Source organism: Herpailurus yagouaroundi, unplaced genomic scaffold (assembly GCF_014898765.1).
Source record: "Herpailurus yagouaroundi ecotype Mexico unplaced genomic scaffold, PumYag 193, whole genome shotgun sequence".
NCBI classification, from domain to species: Eukaryota; Metazoa; Chordata; class Mammalia; order Carnivora; family Felidae; genus Herpailurus; species Herpailurus yagouaroundi.
Window position 1 is genome coordinate 8064479 of NW_024412424.1, and position 18033 is coordinate 8082511.

At 55.2% G+C, this 18033-nt stretch overlaps 1 protein-coding gene across 12 annotated transcripts in view; it reads right to left on the reverse strand.

Annotated features, from left to right (window-relative positions):
* Positions 1-18033, reverse strand: part of CACNA2D2 (calcium voltage-gated channel auxiliary subunit alpha2delta 2) — a 117212-nt gene that overhangs the window by 66289 nt on the left and 32890 nt on the right. For all 12 annotated transcript variants that reach the window (XM_040445462.1, XM_040445460.1, XM_040445459.1 and 9 more), the window contains exon 2: positions 5228-5344. In XM_040445462.1, coding sequence (XP_040301396.1) covers positions 5228-5344 — 117 coding nt within the window. The remainder of the gene's footprint in view (positions 1-5227; positions 5345-18033) is intronic.

The following is an 18033-nucleotide window of genomic DNA, read 5'->3' on the forward strand; positions in this document are numbered from 1 at the left end:
TGAGGGTGGGAACACTGCCCACTGGAGCCCCCAGATCCAGGGCTGCAGCTGCGCCATCCCCTGTCCCATCCATCTGGGCCTCACAAGGCTGGGCTGGGCCTCACGGGTGCACAGTGTCTGTCTCCACTGCCCAAGGAAGAACCTGTGGGTGCAGGCACTTGCCCAAGGTCACTAGGTCATTCCAGGGCAAGCCACTATCAGAGGAGGCCAGAGCCCCATCTCTTCTTCCCTCAGCCCTGTCTACACCCTGCAGTCAGCAAATGCCATGTGGCCACCGGTGGTAGTCCAGAGGAGGCCAGTGTTGGGGGGCAGTTTGTGGGGTCTGAAGCCCAGCTGCCCAGATCTAAAGCCTGAATTTGGTGTGGGGCTTAGGGCCAGTGGTTTAAACTCTCTGGGGCTCAATTTCCTCAAATGTAAAATGAGGATACGATACTCTCGGCTTGTAAAGAGGATTTGGAGAGATCTGGAGTGTTCTGGCTCATCGTAGGCTGGGCACCTGATAGGCACTAAGAAAGAGGCCAATGATCATGGGAGGGAATTATTTCTGCCCATTTTAGGAGAAACATTCTGACTTCTGAATCTACATAAATCATCTGTGGGGCACTGAGAAATATTGAAGCTCAGCCCCATCCCTGGAGAATCTGATGTACTTGGTTTGGGGCGAGGCCTGGACATCACCATTTAAAATCTCTCCAAGTGACCTCAATGTTCAAGCAGGTTTCAAAACACTGCAGGAAGACAAGGGGCACCTGGGTGGCTCAGCTGGTTGAATGTCTGACTCTTGATCTCAGCTCAGGTCTTGATCTCAGGGTCATGAGTTCAAGCCCTGAGTTGGGCGTGGAGCCCACTTAAAGAAAAAAAGTTTGAAAAACACCATAGGAAGACAAAGGTACAAAGGCACAACGTCTGGAAAGGTCTTGGCCCTGGGAATAGCAGGAGGTACCTGAGGTGGAGCATGGGGAACATGGGCATGGTAGAAGGGGAGAGCTTAAGGACTGAGGTCTCTAGGTCCTGGATCCCTAGTCAAGCCTTTCCACTGCCTCTGGTTTGTTTGAAGTTTGAGGTAAGAGGGTCTCCCCCAGAGCAGGCTCTAGCCACACTGATGTCCCTGAGTGCTCTGGCCTTGGGCTTCCCATTCTCTGGGAACTGAGACAACTGAACCACAATGCCCATGGCCCCACCACTGAGAGGAGGCTGGAACCCCTTGCATTCGGGTCACTCCTGACCTTATCAAGGCTGTATCTCCTCTCACAGCCTCTCCTCTAAGCCACAGAACAGAGGTATCAGGGATGGTGCTGAAGGTGGCACAACCTTTGGGGACACTGTTTTCTTTGTGGCCTTTATAAATGATGGCTCCTGGAGGTATGAGACTGAGACCAGAAGTACTGGGCAGGGATGGTCTCATGTCCCTATTTTACAGAGAGGGATGCTAAGGCTTGGGATGGGACTAGACTGAGTGCTCTATGAGGGCAGGAGCAGGGCCTGTCCTCCCCCTGCCCACCAGCACCAGCCTGGCACACAGTAGTCCACTAGAGAATGTTGATGACTCAATGGAGGAAAAAAATACAACCAGGAAGAAATGACCTTTCTGACAAGGGCTGTGTGTCAAGGCCCCAGCAGGGAGGACAACAGAGTCCAGATTTGGGCTGCCTCCAATGTGCTGTAAGTTGCTAAGGCAACTCTGCCTCCAAAGTGCTGTAAGAACTCAGGTACCTCCCTCCCTCTCCTGGGACTTAAGACCCTTAGAGAGTGGGCCTTGGCTCAGAGGACCCATCTCCCTGGTAGTAGAATTCATAAAACAGCTCCCCTCCATGTTTCCAAAGCTAAGGCCCTAGCAGGTTTCCTGGACTTGGGAATGCTGGTTGCCTGTGTTGCAAGGCTCCCGACCTGGCCCTGCTCCTTCCCTGACTCTTGCCTGCATAAATCACCTTGTGCAGCTTGGAGAAACTTGTAACAAATGTCTGATTGTCCCTGATTAGATGAGCCAATGAACTTCCGTCCTGTGTTGCTCAGATTCCTCTTTGCAAGTCCCAAATTAAAATTCCAGACCAGAGCAAGAGGATTTAAATTGGATTACTGGATGGGGTCCAGGGAGAGAGGAACAATGGACGGGGGGGCAAGGGGTCCAGGCCCCCACATCCCTGCCTCCATATGCACCCAGGCTGCAAACAAATGTGAGAAAGGAAAGAAGGGCCAGAACTTGATTAAAAGCAAATTTAAAACACAATTAAGACCAAAGCTCATCCTGAACAATTAGGACCAAGGCAGGGGAAGGATGGTTGTCCTCTGCATCCTCTGGAGATATGGACAGAAGCATCTTGTGGGCCTAGAGCCAGAGGCCTGCAGCAGGGGGGTTCATGGCCCAGCAGAGTGCTGGGAAGGTAAGGGTGGTGGGCTCTGTGCACACCTTGGAATCATGTGGGAGTCAAGGGCATGGCTTAGCATCAGAGTGACCCGGGTTCACATCCTGGCCTGATGCATGGCATGTCTGAGTCTCTGTCCCCTCTGTGAAGTGGGCCTCCCTCATGGGGTTGCAGTGAGAGTAACCTGTGACAGACAAGACATGGTGAGTGCCCAAACAGTGAATGCCCTTTTCCGTCATTCTTTTTTCTTTTATTAGAGAGAGAGAGAGAGAGAGAGAGAGAGAGAGAGAGAGAGAGAGAGAAACAGCACATGTGAGAGCAGGGGAGAGGGGCAGAGGGAGAGAGAGAGGGAGAGAAAGGGAGAGAGAGGGAGAGAGAGAGAGAGAGAGAGAGAGAGAGAGAGAGAGAGAGAGAGAATCCCAAGCAGCAGGCTCCACGCTCAGAGTGGAGCCTGATGTGGGGCTCGATTTCAGGACCCTGGGATCATGACCTGAGCCAAAATCAAGAGTTGGATGCTCAACCAACTGAGCCCTTCAGGCTCTCCCCCATCATTCTTCTATTGAAAATAATTTGTGGCATGTCAGACTGGCTCAGTTGGAAGGGCATGCAACTCTTGATGTTGGAGTTGTGAGTTTGAGCCCCACACTGGGTGTAGAGATTACTTAAATAAATTTTAAAAAAATAAAAAGAAAATAATTTGTATTTGGCACCAACTATGTACCAGGCCATGGGCTAGGCTGCAGATGCAGTGGGAAGGAGAGAGACCTCTGCCCTGCCTTGAGGGGCAGGGTCCAGCATGTGGGTGGGGTATAGAGAGATTTGGGATCAGGACCCAGGCCTTGGGCTCTACCCTCCCTGCCAAGCTATCAAGGTTGATAGTTTGTCTAGAATTGGGGAGAAGAACTTGGGGAGGGACCTCAGACTTGCAGTGTCCCGGGAGGATGGGCAGGGGGCTGGGCCCTGGGCTCCATCTGTGGAGGGCAGGTCAGGCATCTGTCATTGCCACCACTCAGCACCTCTCATTGAGGGAACTGGTCCTAAAGCCAAGGTGGGCAGCGGGCCTAAAGGATGCCTCTTCCCAAATTTATCAGAAAGTTTCAACACAAGTTCAGGGCTGGTTGCCCGCACTTTGTAAAATGGAGGAAAGTAAGGAAGTAGTGGGCAAATGAGGAGTCTGGAATGAATGGAAGAGAGAGAGAAAGAGAGGCAAGAAAGGAGGGGACAGGATCCAGGTCAGTCCCAGTTCTAGGAAAAGCAAGGAGGAGACATGATATGCTGGATGGATAGGGCAGCAGAATGTTTCTCACAGTCAGGGGAGACACTCTTGCCCTACCCTGGGACTGCTGTCCCAGTTGAAGGCTGGGCTTTGCCTCCTCCCCGGGGCAGTTCATTTCTCCAATTGTCTCCCCACCTGTGACCAGGAGTTCCTGAAGGTCAGGCTGGACTGGGGCTGGGCTCACTCTGGGTTGTCTGGATCCACCCTGGGTTGGGAGGCCTTCAGGCTCCACTTCCTCTGGGACTCTGGTCCCAGCATGCCAGCCTCTCCCTATTCTATGATTCCAGGTCACACAGGATGGGCAGGGGACCCCAGGGGGATGGCAGGGCCCAGCTCCTGGGGAAGAGAGTTCTCTCCTTGGGGCCTGGATGTGGTGGGGGCTTGAGCTAGGTCACTGACCTGATTTAACCCTGCCAGGCCCCTGGTCTGAGCTTGGGTATGGCTTGTATGGATTTGCTCATCCTTTAAAAAAAAAATAGTTTTACTGAGATACAATTCACATACTACAGAATTTACCCACATAAAGTATATAATTCAGTGGTTTTTTTTTGTTTTTTTTTTTTGTTTTTTTTAGCACATTCAGAGTTGTACAACCATCACCACAATCTAATTTTAGAGTATTTTCATCACCCCAAAAAGAAACCCTGTACCCATTAGCAGTCCCTCCTCATTCCCCCTCCCTTCCAGCCCTAGGCAACCACTAATGTACTTTCCATTTCTGTGGATTTGCCTATTCTGGATATTTCACAGAAATGGGATCACACAATAGGTGGTCTTTTGTGGCAAGCTTCTTTCACTTAGCAGAATGTTTTCAAGTTCATCCATGTTGTCATGTGCATCATCAGTACTCCATTCCTTTTTATTGGACTCCTCTTTTTGACACAGGCTGAGGCTGGGGCAGTGGCAGCTGTGCCTCTGATCTGTGGGCAGCTTAGACACTCTCCCTCATTTACTGCACAACCTTGTAGCTCTGGAAGGCCCTCCCCACCTGCCTTCCCTTGGGGTGGGTGGAGTTCGACAGGCCTGCTGGCTTTGTACAAGTGGTCAGTGCATCTGAGTAGGGTCTGTCAACTCCCAGAATGGCAGCACCTTGGAGCTGACAGCCACAACCTCTCTAAGATTAGAGGGGGAGAGTGAGGCTCAGAGGGAGGCAGAGAAACATTCAAGGTCATGGGCAGAGCAGGGGCTCCAATCCCTAGCATTACATGGCTTCCACATTCTCTGTGGGGCATTTGGGGTCGTTCCACACCCCCCCCCCCCCCCTCAGAGCTGCAGCCTACCCTCCCAGCCATCAGCAGATGCTCACCCAGGGCACGCTCATAGAACAGAGGAATCTGAGAACTCCAAGCCTGCCTGGGCCCCACCTTCATGCCTGCACAAGAGCCCCAAGACCCCAGGTCACCCTCCAGATAAAACTATCTGTTCCTGCCATTGCTGCCCACAGTCCAGGTGGGCACAGCCCTGCCAGTGAATTCAGCCTGAATACAGAGGGCCAGGAGGGCCACGTGTTCACGCTGGGTAGGCACACTGCCCACACAGTGCAGAGCCACTCGCCTGGCCCTCCCTCAACCCACATAACTGCACCTACCTTCAGGGCCTGCACCTTCCTGTCCAGCAGGCTCTCGATGTCTCCTGCCACCTTCTCCACCAACTTCTGAGGCTCGTTCTCCTGCACCTCAAACAGATTCCTGTTGTCCTTGTAGATCTAGAAGGAAGCAGGAGCCAGGGGTGAGGCCAGGGTGGTCCCACATTTCCATGTCACAGCCCCTTCATATCCCCCCTGCACAGTATGATCCAGCCCTTGGCCCTGCCCCAACTCTGGCTCTGGCCATTCGGAGAGCATGGACATCTGAGGGTTGGGCCCACTGCCCTCCTGAACTTGAAGAAAGGCTACTACGGTCATGGGTTTCACAGCTTGCCCTGGTTGTGGCTGGTGGGATGGGGTTGTCACTGCCTTCTCTGGGACTCAGGGTTCCTCCTCCAGGAGCCATGAACAACAACCGTGTGACTAGTTCAGAGTGGCTGAGAGCAGCAGAGGCGGAAGGGTGGGTTCAATAGGAGGCAGGGTGTGTGTGTTGGGGGGGAGGGGGGGAGATGGGACCAATAAGCACACACGGCATACCACATGCCTGCTGACATGAGGACACTGTCACACTCACTACACCACATATGCATCACATATAGCCACCCCTATACCCTTTTTTGCTGGTGTTGCCCCGGAACATTTACAGAAACTGCAGTGGGGACTCTAGGCACCCCTAGGGGTTTCTCTCTCATTCAGCGCACAGAATATGGGGGCAGGGACCAGGGTAAAGGAGGCATGTGGGGAGGATAAATCTGCCCCTCTCTCCTTGAGAACTGGGTCTGTGCCACACTTACGTGGGGGTATAAAGCTGACAGTCTGCATCTGCATGCGTGTGTGTGTTATGGCTCAACACACATCCATCTGTGTGCATGTGCCTGCATGTTGGGGGTAGGATGGGGTTAGGGCCTCTAGATGAAGCCTGGGGCTTATATGTGAGTCACAGAAGTGAATTCAGCCGGCCTCTTTGTTCCAGGCTGGGGTCTTGGGTGTCTGCACATGCATGGATGTATGCATGTGCGTACGTGTGTGTGCATTGTACACTCACGTGTGTCCATCCAAATGACCCCAAGAGGTCTGCTCCCAAAGCTGACTCCTTCACAGAGGTCATATGCCACTACTGAACTGCTGCCATCGGGCCACGCCATTGGGCAGTGCAGAACCAGAGGAATGCAGAGAGAGAAGAGGTGATGAGGAGGAGATAAGGAGGTGGGAGAGGCAGCTGATGAGAGACAGACAGGCAGGCAAGATAAGGTCGGAGAGTGACAGCCAGACGAGGGGGAGATAAGGCCTCCAGCAGTTGATGGGGGAGGAGTTGGGGGATCAGGCGCCAGAGCCCCTGCCCTGACGCCCACTCAGCACCCAGCAGTCCAAGGGTTAAAGTGCCACACAAAGCCGGCTCAGGCAGTCTCCTCCTCCTGCCGCCCCCCCCATCCCTCCCGGCTTCTCTTTTCTTTTTGTCCTTCTCTTAGAACAAAATAATTTGTGGCGAATTCGCTCCTTCCCACAGAGCAGTGCCGATTAGAGGGCGAGGCATGAGGCCTGGACGCAGGGCCAGGGAGGACGGAGGCCCCAAGTGGGCATCAGGCCAGGCTGTTCCCTGGGTTCCCTGGGCTGGGCCTCAGGGCAGAGGCCCCCAGACAGAAGATGGTGGAGACAGAGATCAAGGAGGGGTCTGAGTCTGGGGTCACTGGGAAATGTGGAGAGCCTGGAGTGCAGTGCCCACTGTTGGGGGGAATTGAGGCTCAGAAACAAGAAAGGACAGGTCAAGTCCACACGACTCTGAGTGGCAAAGCCAGGTCCTCCTGGACCTCTCCTTCCCAGGTTTCAGGGCTTTAAAAATACACCCGTTCCCAAGCATGAGCTGCTGGCCTGGAGCCGGGACACCCTGGGCTTGTTGAGGCCAGCTATACTTTCTAAAGCCTCGGCCGAGTGCACCCTGGCCCACTTGTGCCAGCAGGGGGCGCAGCTGCCTGGCTTCTCTGGGTAGGGGATGAAGTTCGGACACCTGACTCTCCTGTCAAGGTCATTCCCAGGTGTCCCAAACAGGGCTGTCCATAGCCGCGGCAGTCCTGGATCAGAGGCTGGACCAAGCAGCCTCCTGACAACTCTCCTCTGGGAGCCCCGGAGTTCCTCCCCACAGGATCCAGGGTAGCCCTTGCAGCGTCGCATGGTGACTAAGACAGGGCTCAGGAGCCATAGAGGGAGTGGGTCTCCAGGTGGCAGGGTCACACCCCAGGGCCCTGAAAGGTGGCATAAGGGCTTGAAAGCAGGAACCCTGCTAAGAGTCACCTCACGTCTGAACCTTGGTGTCCGATTTATTAAGCGAGAGAACAGCAGTCCCCTCTCTGCAGGCTGATGGAGGAATGCAAAGAACCTACACTATTGTCGCTGCTGCTATTGTTGAGGATCACCAGAATTCTGCAGAAGGAATCACAGTCCCTCCCTGCCTCCACTCTCTCTGCTATATCTGTACACTAAGGATCTGAAGCCATTGGCTCCCATTCCTGGGCAGACAGCCGTGGTCTCCTGGGGTTGGCTCGCCCCCAGCCCCACCCTCTTCCCAGGCCTTCCTGGGAAGCCCCTCTCCAGCCATACTGTTCTTGTCTCCAACACCTCAGCCTGGGCCCGAGAGGTGACAACAGGGGAGCCTAGACACAGAGACGCCACTGATACAGCACAGCCAAAGCCAGCTCCCTTCCAGCTCTCCCCAGGCACTGGGCCTGTGTGTAATGGACCCTTGGCAAATGCATATGCCCAATTCCCTGCTCAAGAGCAGAGCTCTGCGACCAGCTAGACCTCAGTCTGACTCATATTCCTGCTTGCGGCTGTGCTACCCCTTGGAACCTGGTGCTTCATCTGCCACACTTTCTTCCTGTCCCAAGGACCCTCTATGACATCTTTCTGCTGGCCCCCGGTGTCAGCATTGGTGGCCTCTCCAGCCCATTGACCTGGTGTGTCCCTGCAGGCTTCTGGGTCCCCAGCCTATGCTGATGCTCACTACCACACCTTTGCTCATGCTGTCCCTGTTTCCCATCTGCCTTCCCTGCCTTTCTAAATCCTCTCTAGAGCAAGGGTGGTAAAATGGGCTAGAAGGAGTTTCTGGAGAGATGAGGGCTGAATCCTAGAGCCTCAGGGCCTGGTCAAACTACCAGCCAAGCCTGTGCCCCAATCCCAAAAGAGCCCCTGAGACATAGTAGCCCTTGTTCCTTCTATCCCGAGTGCTTCATCCCTCTAAACATTCCCCTGAACCTGTTCCAGGTGCCCCTGGCTCCTGGGGGTGGGACCTGAGCTGAGCCCTGTGTCCCAGGGAGATCTGAGTGACACCGTTCAGCAGATGGTCCCACCCTGGGAGATAGGGCATCTCTCCATTGATGCTGTCTGAGGAGGTGCTTTCTACCTACAGGCCTAGCAGGAAGCCTGGGAGACCCCAGGGCAGAAAGTATGCCAGGGCTGGCTCCCCTTGAGCCCCAGCCTCTAGCCCTGGTCCCTGGGGTCAGCTTAGAAGCAACAGACAGGCCAGGGTGCACCGGGTGCAGGGCCTCAACAACCACAGCAGGACCGCACGCCCGCTGGTGTCCTTGGCCCAGCAAGCTAATTGGAAAAACCCAACAGCTCCCACAGCAGCACAGCCTCCAAGGCCCTGACTTCTGCACAGGCGGCTGGACTGAGGAAAGATTTGGGGGCTCACAGGTCTATAGGTTGTTGCAGCTCGGCACCAGCCATGATGGGGGAGGAAGAGGCAGGGGCTCTATCCCACAGAGATGATGAACGGTAGTGGGTCAGGGCAGCAGACTGGCAGACAGGCTGGCTGGAGCCAGGTGAGCATATGGAGGTGGGATGGGGGGAACAGGGCTGGGAGCAGGGGTGGCTAAGACCCCAAGGGATGACAATTCAGAGGCAGCTTGCAGCCCTTTGTTCACAGGAGTCCCTGGCTCCCCTCAGATACCTATGGCTTCCTCCCCTGAGGGCACCTCCCCCACTCAGTTATGGAGACCTGTCCCTCTATCTCTCCCCTCATCTCTTCACCTCCCTCCCTGTGCGTCCCAGTACTGGCCTCAACCCCAACCCTCTCTCAGCTCTAGTGATTCTTTAGTTAAGTGGTATATCTGGCCAGCCTTTCGGCCTAGGATTTTAAGGGCTTGTGGAGGCCAAGGTCAGGGGCCCCAGAACCTCTGCCCAGCCCCTCTGCTTCCCCAGGGGGCCTCCACATAAAGAGGAGCCTAGAGGACACCTGTAGATACGACGACCTTGGGCAGGAAGCCTGGATGCACACAGGGGCAGACAGAGCCACCCTCGTCCCCACAGCTCCCAACGGTCCTGACTCGGAGTGGGGTCAAGTTCTGAGGTACCTGGAAACAGAGACAGCCATCACAGGAGACAAGAGACCCCAGGACTGGAGACCTGGACGCCCCCAGTCATACTGGAGAGGCTCTTTGCAAAGTCCCAGAACCGGTGGCAGTGGGGCCTGGCCCTGAGCCAGCACCTAACCTGCCCAGAGACAGTAGGAAGGTGGGGAGAAAGGAGAGTAAAAGGAAGGCGAGGAGGGGAGGGAGAGGAGGGCAAAGGGGAAAGAGGGACAATGGAGGCCCCGGGAAGGATGCTGTTCACTGAGTGCTGGCTCTGGCCACCCTGGGGCAGATGTTTTCACACCTGGCCTCACTGATCTTGGACAACCCGAGGAAGTACGCTTCTGATCATGTCCATGTAGCAGACAGGGCACTGAGGGTCAGAGAGCTTAAGTTATACAGTAGAGATCAGATTCAAACCAGATCTGTCTGACCCAAAACCCTTGCTTCAGGTCACAATCTGTGCACTTCGGTTCCCTGCACTTATTCCCGTACTTGAAGGTGAGGCACAAGGTGAGGGAACCAGGGTCACACTGAAGGCCTCCATTCTGGAGAGAAGGAGGGGCGGACTGGCAGAGCCAGCCTGATGGACTATATAACCACCCAACACTGGGAGTAAAACCAGGTGCGTGTGAGGCTCCTCTCCGCAGCCAAGGTGAACGGGCCCTAATCTCTGGAAAATTAAATCAGAAAGAAAATGGAACGAGAAAGATTTGACACAGGCTGGGCCCTGCTGCTGGCTGTCTCGTCACAGGCCCAGGCTCAGTTGGGTGTTCAGCTACCCGGGTGCTCCAGCATCCTGGCTCCCTCCCACCACTCAGGTTACTGGGCAGGGCATGGGCAGGGCACAGGGAGTAGAGCCCCACAATACGACCTCCCAGGGGATTTGCTATTCTCTAACCCCGTCCAGTCATGTCTCAGTATCCAGTCCCCGGTCTTGAAAGGAGCAGCTGGTGAGGGTCCTAACCACCTAGCCCTCATGCCAACAGGCCCCTGCATGCAGAACAGCAAGGGGACCACAGATGGTGGGCTGGGCCCCCCGAGGCCAGCCCACAGGGGCAAGCACTGGAAAGGCCACAGGGTCACAGGGATTGGAATGGGTCACACTTGTGCCAGGATCAGGAGAGCCTTGGGTCGGAGGACAGGGAGCTCCTGGTGGCTTAGGGACCCTGAGCTGGGCCAAGAGGTGGGGGAAACTGGTAGTGATTAGCTCAGGGACCCCGGCCAGTCAGGGCAAAGCTGGATCTCAGGCCTCCAACCTCACTCCCGCCAGACTGTTGCCCATCTCCTGCCTTTGCAGGGAAAATTGACGGTATTGACACGGCTGCTAATCACCCTTAAAGGCCATAGGATCAATAGAGTAGCCAGGTACCTGTGGTCCCCTCCCACTGAGAGCACTCAGGACTTAGGAGAGATCGAGGACAGATCCAGGACAGGTGGCAGCTCCTGGGCTCTCCCTTTACCCAAACCCTGAGTGCCACAGCTCAGGTCCTGATGGGACAAGGGGGGGCTGCCCCATAGTGGGTGCATAAAACCCTAACCCAGCTGCTCTGGAGACAGTCCAGGCCCTGGACTATGTGTGTGGCTGACAGCTCTCTGCAGCCAGGGTGTAGCCCCTCCCTGGCCTACCTAGTGCGGGACTTACAGTAAAAGCAAGGGCAAGGGACCCTCAGAGCACACAGCTGGTGCACAGGCAGGGGACTATATGCCACTTGGTCACATGTTCATCAGCTGCTGACATTCACTGGCTGCCACAGTAGTTCTCATGTGGCCATGCCACACTGCCACCATCCTGTGGTGGGTTGGTTCCATAGTTAGCCATATATGGTGTCATGTCACAAGCAGGGTTTGTACATGATCATGCTGGTTGCCACATTACCAACCTTCATACTGAATAGGGATTTCCTGGAATGAACCGTCTGTTTAGAGGAAGTCATGGACACCACCCAGGCCATTACAATGTGGTCCTATGGGGGCTGCAATGGAGAACATGAAGGCAGTGTGGGAGCAGAGAGGAGGGCTCCTGGCCTGGCTTTGAGGAGGAGGTCAGGATGTGGCCCTCCTGGGTGGCCCATTATTTGCTCCATTTACTCCCCACCCCACCCCCATGTCCTTACATTTCCACTGGGGCACGCCATATTCACGCCACCGGTTCTAGGGCCTTCTTGAGCTTGGGGCAGCAGAGATGGACCAGATCTTGTCCTTGCCTTCCTAGGACTCACCATCCAGAGGGGACAGGTGTCCCTTTGGACTGCCAAGGACAGAGGGGTGGCAGCAGGAAGAGGTATGCAAGAGACACTGGGAATGGGGCTCACCTGCTTGAGTACAGCCAACTGGGGGGGGGTGCTGTCAAGGAAAAGATTGGGATGGCTTTACAGGGGAGAGTCTGAAAGGCTGGGTGGAGTCTGCCAGACTCAGGGGTGGCCAGGGAATAGTGAACCGGGCAGGAGTAATGGCAGGTGCAGAGGCTGGGAGGAGGGAACATCAGTGGACTGTTCAGTAGCAGGAGCACAGGGGCTTGTGGAGGGCAGAAGGGAGGCTGGGGGACAGACTGTGAGCAGACAGGGAGGTTACATAAGCCAGGCAGCTCAGGAGAGGGCGCTGGGGCCTAGATCACAAGGTGAGAAGGCCTTGGTGGCTCAGTGGACCCTGGGCCCCCAAGAGGCAGCCAGTAGGAGCTCTCACCAGCAGATTTCCCTTGGAAAAACTCATAGGGGCACAGAGCCCCCGCCACCACCCCCAGCAACGCCTCCCTGTTTTTAAAGTTAAAGTTTCGTTGACTGTCATCCATTACCGCAATTAGTACATTATGTCTAATTATGCAATTAGTGTAAAAAGTGCACTTGCTGCTGAGAATGGGAAATTACGCTGCCTCGTTACGCTGTAAAATCCATGTCATAAAAAGGCTCAATCTCTTGTTTTTCAAAAGACACAAAACCCAACACAAAACAATAAACCAAATCCTCCCAACTGAGCTAGGGCCAGTCTGTGCAGCCCTCCCTGCACTTGTCTCCATGTAGACCCCCACCTCTGTGAGGCCTGCCCCGCACACACCCCAGGGCAAGACATGGCCAGCCACAAACACAAGCTGTTTGCGTGACCATTCCTGGGTGTGGCCCATCTTTGCTCCTCTGAAACAGATGTGAATTTCTAAGCTGACTTTAAAACCGTGGTAATCCTGATTATCCAACCATTATTCCAGACTTGACTTGGAACAAGGCCTCTAGTGTTAAGGCCTATGTATTTCAGGTGAGAGCAGTCCCAGGTAGGGGGGCGGGCATGGCTCCATCCGGCTCCAGGCAGAAGTCCTTTCTCCAAAGTTCCTGAGGGCACAACTCTGAGGTCCCTAATGGCACCTGTGAGGAGAGGGTCATATTCCAGCTCAGGGAAAACTGGAGGAACTTTCTCACACTCAAGGCTCCCAAACCCTGGGAACATTGCCTGGATAGATAGGGAGCTCCCTGTCACAGGAAGCATGCAAGTCCAGCCATCAGGGGTGCTGAGCAGGAATTCACTCATGGTCACCCTGAACAGCGGGCTGGACTCTAGGCTGTTATCGTCAGACAGCAGCATCCCCATGGCTGTGTGCCTACGTGAAGTTTGCAGTCTGACCTTTCTCCCTAGGTTCTGGCTTCCTTGGTGGTCAAACAGTCTGTGGACAGGTGGGAGGTGAGAAAGGAATCTGACTGGAGGGCGGTGTGTCACTACCACAGAGGTGACAATGTCAAATGGCCAAGTCCATGGGGGCTAGCAGGACACACTCCAATGTCCCTGACTGCCATGTCAGCACTGGGCACCTGTGTGTCTCAAAAGGGCAATACGGTGCCATGGAGACTCCTGCCCAGCCAAGAATCTGCCCTCACTCCATGGAGATGATGCACAGACCAGCTGAGCTCAGATAAGGTGCTCACAGAGCAGAGAACCAGAAACATGGAGTCCCAGCATCCTAGGGTCCATGGGACACCAGGGCCCCTGCAACGGCACCCACTTGCAATGTGCACCCACTAGTTCTGGGTGCCATCCACACCCCACTGGGAAGCACTCACTGAGAAGTCAGCTGGATTGTGGGGATGGAGGGGGCGTGGGTCTAAACTCAAGGCATGGGTCCCAGACAGTTCCAGCCTTTGTCTACTCTTCCTCCAGGCCTTTGTCTACTCAGGTGCTCTTAAACAGCCGGGGAGTGTATCACAGCCCAACCACATGGACACCAGAGGAGACTCTCAGGGCCCCTGTCCTCCTGATTTGGTCCAGGATAGCATCAGGAATGGGGGACTTGAGCCCGAGGGGAATGGAACTGTAGGCAGATCCGGGGCCCCTGCTGGCTCCCCGCCCTGAGCAGGGAGCCACCGGCTGTCGAGGCAGCTGGGAGGGAAGCTGTGCCCAGCACACCAGCCGGCACGGGGGAGTGTGAGTAAACACACCCGCGCTTCCCAACTCGTGTGGCTGGTGTAGGCGCCTGTGTTTATGGGAAACAGGTTATCTGTGCCAGCGTCTGGGCCCCTTTGCCACCCACCCTGGCTCAGCTCTCTCCTGCTGCCTCCCTACCCAGTGGGCCCTGCCTGCCTTCCCCTAGGACTCCTCAGCCTCTGAGCTTTGGAGGGACAACAGTGAGGATAGGCCCTCCCCTCCAGGAGGTGAGACAGGGCTCTGCACTTAACCCACTGAGTCAGAACAATCCCCATAGGCAGGTATGGTTGTTGTCCCCATTTTACAGCTAAAGAAACCAAGGCTCTAGCAGCTGGACAAATGGGTTGGCAACTAGGCAGTAAGTGGAGGGGCCCATGACACTAGGCTTCTCGAGTTCCAGCCATCAGTTCCAGGTCTCAGGGCCACAGTCCCCCATCCCCTGGCAAGTCTGGTCTGCCCTTTACCTGGCTCACCACCTTGAGGAGCCCTGGTTCAGCATGGCCTTGGAAGTGGACCCTGCCCTCAAGAGCAGGGCACATGGCCCCTCTCTCCCACACAACAGCCTGAGGAGAAAGACCCCAGGGCCTGGTCACTGGCCTGCCATCTGGCCTCTTAAATCCCTTCCCCCTCTGAGCCCATCTTGGTTCCTATGGGGCCCCCCTCCTGCCTCTCTGGGCAAGAGTCCTGGCAGGGCAGGGTGAAGGGTTACAGGAGTCAGTGTGGGTAGAGGCTCCAGTGGACCCTTGGTGGTCCCGGGAGGGCTCCTAATCATTTTTACAGCTCTAGCTGCTATGGAGGTCTTATCTAAATGACTGTCCTTCAGCCCAGAGTGGCGGGAACTTACCCCCATATACATCCTCATAATATGGGTTTGAAAGTGGGCCTGAGGCACAGTTCTGAGGGCCAGGGAGCGAAGGACAAAGACTGCTTCCTTTGCCCACATCACCTCCATTCCACCCCTCCTAGCAGGGGGGCAACCCTCTTCAGGGGCTGGGAAAGGTCTCTCAGGGAACCCCAGAATGGCCAGAAACCGACCTTGCCCTCCCAAGCTTCCTGGGAGAATGTGGGTTCACCTGATTTTCCTTTATCCGTCCCCCTCCCTGACCTGTGACAAGGGCATGAGGAGGTGCTCAGCAGCTGGATGGCTTCTTATCTCAAAGACGAGGCAACTGAAGTGGCAGAAGGGTAGAATCTGTCCAAAGGGGAGCCCTTTCTGGCCCCGAGTCCCCTCCACTTACAGCCAAGAATGGCTAAAAAGCCATGGCCTGAATCCTGGCTCTGCTCTTCACGAGTGGTGTGCCTTCGCACAAGCCTTCACCCTCAGCATCCACACAGCCTTGAGCTGCTTTGTGGGGTGTTCCTCAACAATGAAAGGTCAAATGCAAGGTGCTGCCGGCTTCTTGTGGGGCCTCCTTCCAGGGCTGCTCCCGAGGCCCTGAGAGTTTTCCCTGCCCCATGCTGTCTTGCAGGGCTAGCCTATCCAGGCCTTGCAGGCTGGAAGTCTGCCCTTTGGTGCTGAAACTCGCTGCTGAAGCTGTTGCCAAATAATGACAGCACCAATCACAGAGAGAGGCCCTCAGGCTGACTGCTCTTATGAAAACAAGAGATCTTCATGCATCAGGTATGGGGGAGAAAGACAGAGACAGAGGTGAGACCGGGAGGTGGCTGTGGCCTCCCATAGTATCAAAGGGGCAAGGTCATTGAAGGGTCCTGCCCCATCCCTGGGCACACACTGTAGGTCCAGGCACATCCACCAGATCTTGCAGACCAGCTTGCACACACTGACCTCACTACATTCATGCCCAGTGCTAGAAAGCTGCTTCGGACGTTGCCAGGCCTCATAGTTAGGCTCACAGAGAAAGCACCACAGCCTGGACAGACCCAACAACTGTCACGAATGTCACCTGGGTGACGCTCCATGGGTTTCCATCCATATGTCAAAAGGTGGTCTGTAGCCATTTGAAATGTTTTAAGCAGTGAAACTTCTCTGGCCCCAGGATGGTTGGGGCTACCTGAAAGTCATGGCCCTAAATCCTCCTGCTGGACACAGCAATGGACAGTCTCCTAACAGCAAGGGTGCTGGGCCTGGTGAGGGCAAGGGCACACCTGACTGACAGTGGCTTCTAGATCAGGTCTCCTGGAGGGTCACAGTGCTCAAGTGTCAGGCACTGATAAATCAGTGGGTACAGAGCCAAGCTGGTTCCTGCCCATGGTGAGTATGCAAGTGAGTGTACCAGGGAGCACAGCCATGCCGGCTATCTTGTCCACATCCTGCGCCAGCACCTCCTAACCCCATCTTTGTCTTTTCCCTCATTTTTCTTTTATTTTTCTCCTACTTCCAATTTATAGGCTCTTCTCGAATTTTATGTATCCCTGTAAGTGCCCTTAAATCTTCTGTAGAATTCATTGGAAGCATACATAAACAAACACACAGTACTTAGACACGGAAGCCTTGTACATGCTGAAGCCACACTCAGGACAGGAACACTTCAGGGACGTGTGTGCAACAAGGACAAGCACATGCTGGGGACACACGCCACAGGGGACCCATTCTCTCCCATCATTCACAGGCTTTCCTGAGCCCTCATAGGAAAGTTCCCACACGTGGACAGGAAAAATGCAGAGTGGCCACCACACAAGGATTTCGCAGAGCTAGGGGGTCAGTGATCTCCACACCCACTCCCAGCTGGGTGCTCCTGAGCAGGCTCTGGTCTCTCTCTGTACCTCAGTTTCCCCTCGCCACACTGTGGGGAGGGAGGGACCATCTTTGATGCCCCGAGTTCCGGGTTCTCCCTCCATAAGAACCCCAGTGGCCACTGGGGCCAAAATTTGTCTTTACTGTGCCCGCACACACTGTTTGCACCGTGAGGGCCCTTGGTCTGAACAGCCATGAACTTCAAAGTTAAGCGTACTCTGCTCAGGGGAGGCAGATGCTGTGTCTAGGATCGCAGTCTAGGTGGGCCACCTCCTCAGCGGGGTAGAGATTGCCACGGGAAATGTGCCAACACCAGTGGGGCCCATGAGAGTGTCCATGATGGCCGTCCACTATATCAAACTCTCACAAGCCCTAGTCATTGTCCCCATTTCACAGGCAAGGCCACTGAGGCACAGAGTAATTAGAGCTGGGATTCAGTGACTACACAGACTAACCACACACTGGAGCACAGACTGTGTTCCAGACTGCCCCCTCCACCTCCCAGCAGGTGGTCTCCATTCCATGGGAACCTGTGATCCTCCACAGCCCTAACCCTGCCCCCCAGCTCCTCTCTCTGGGAAGCCACTTTTAATTCTCCCTCAGCTAGGCCCATGGGGCCTCTTGCCTCGGGGCTATGAAAGTCAGTGGGGGTCAGCTAAGTCTAAGGTGTTTGCAAACCTTACTCTGTTTTAAATGTTCCTGGAGAGCTCATCTCAAGGGCACCTAGGTGAACCCTCGCAGGAAATGCAGCCCCTTCAGCAAAACAAGCCCCTAATTCATCTGCCCAGGATCATTCACTCAGATCGATACATGGTGCCAACTGAATCCTCAGTGGCCCCACCAGCCCCCAAAGAAACCATCAGGCCCTGAGGCCTGTCATTTGCCCAGCCTGTCTGCCCAGTGGGATTGTGGGGAGGACAAGCAAAGATCTGCACTGGGCACAGTGGTGGGCACGCTCCCAAAGAGGTGCTTCTACCTGCAGGAAACCATTCTGGCCTTGCCGGTATGGAAGTCTAGGACCTCAGGATGTAGATAGGCAAACTGAGGCCCAAAGGGAGGGGTGAGCAGCAGGGCAGGGCCAGGAGGACCCAGGTTCGAGCTGCTGGCACCTTCTTCCGTGCTAGGGAAGTCGGGGAAGACTTTCCAGGAGAGGAGTGGGAATAGATAGGCAAGAGAGAGTGTCCACCTGGCAGGTGAATGGCAAACAAAAGTAGAGAAGAATGAGCAGCTAGCCATGAGGTTGTGAAGGAAGCTGCTGGGCGGAAGTGTCTAGTGCCAGGGCAGAGGCAGCTTCATCCCCTCACTGCAGCCATGGGGGCTGGTCTGCTAGCATAAACTCTTTGAGAACTGTGGGGTCACCT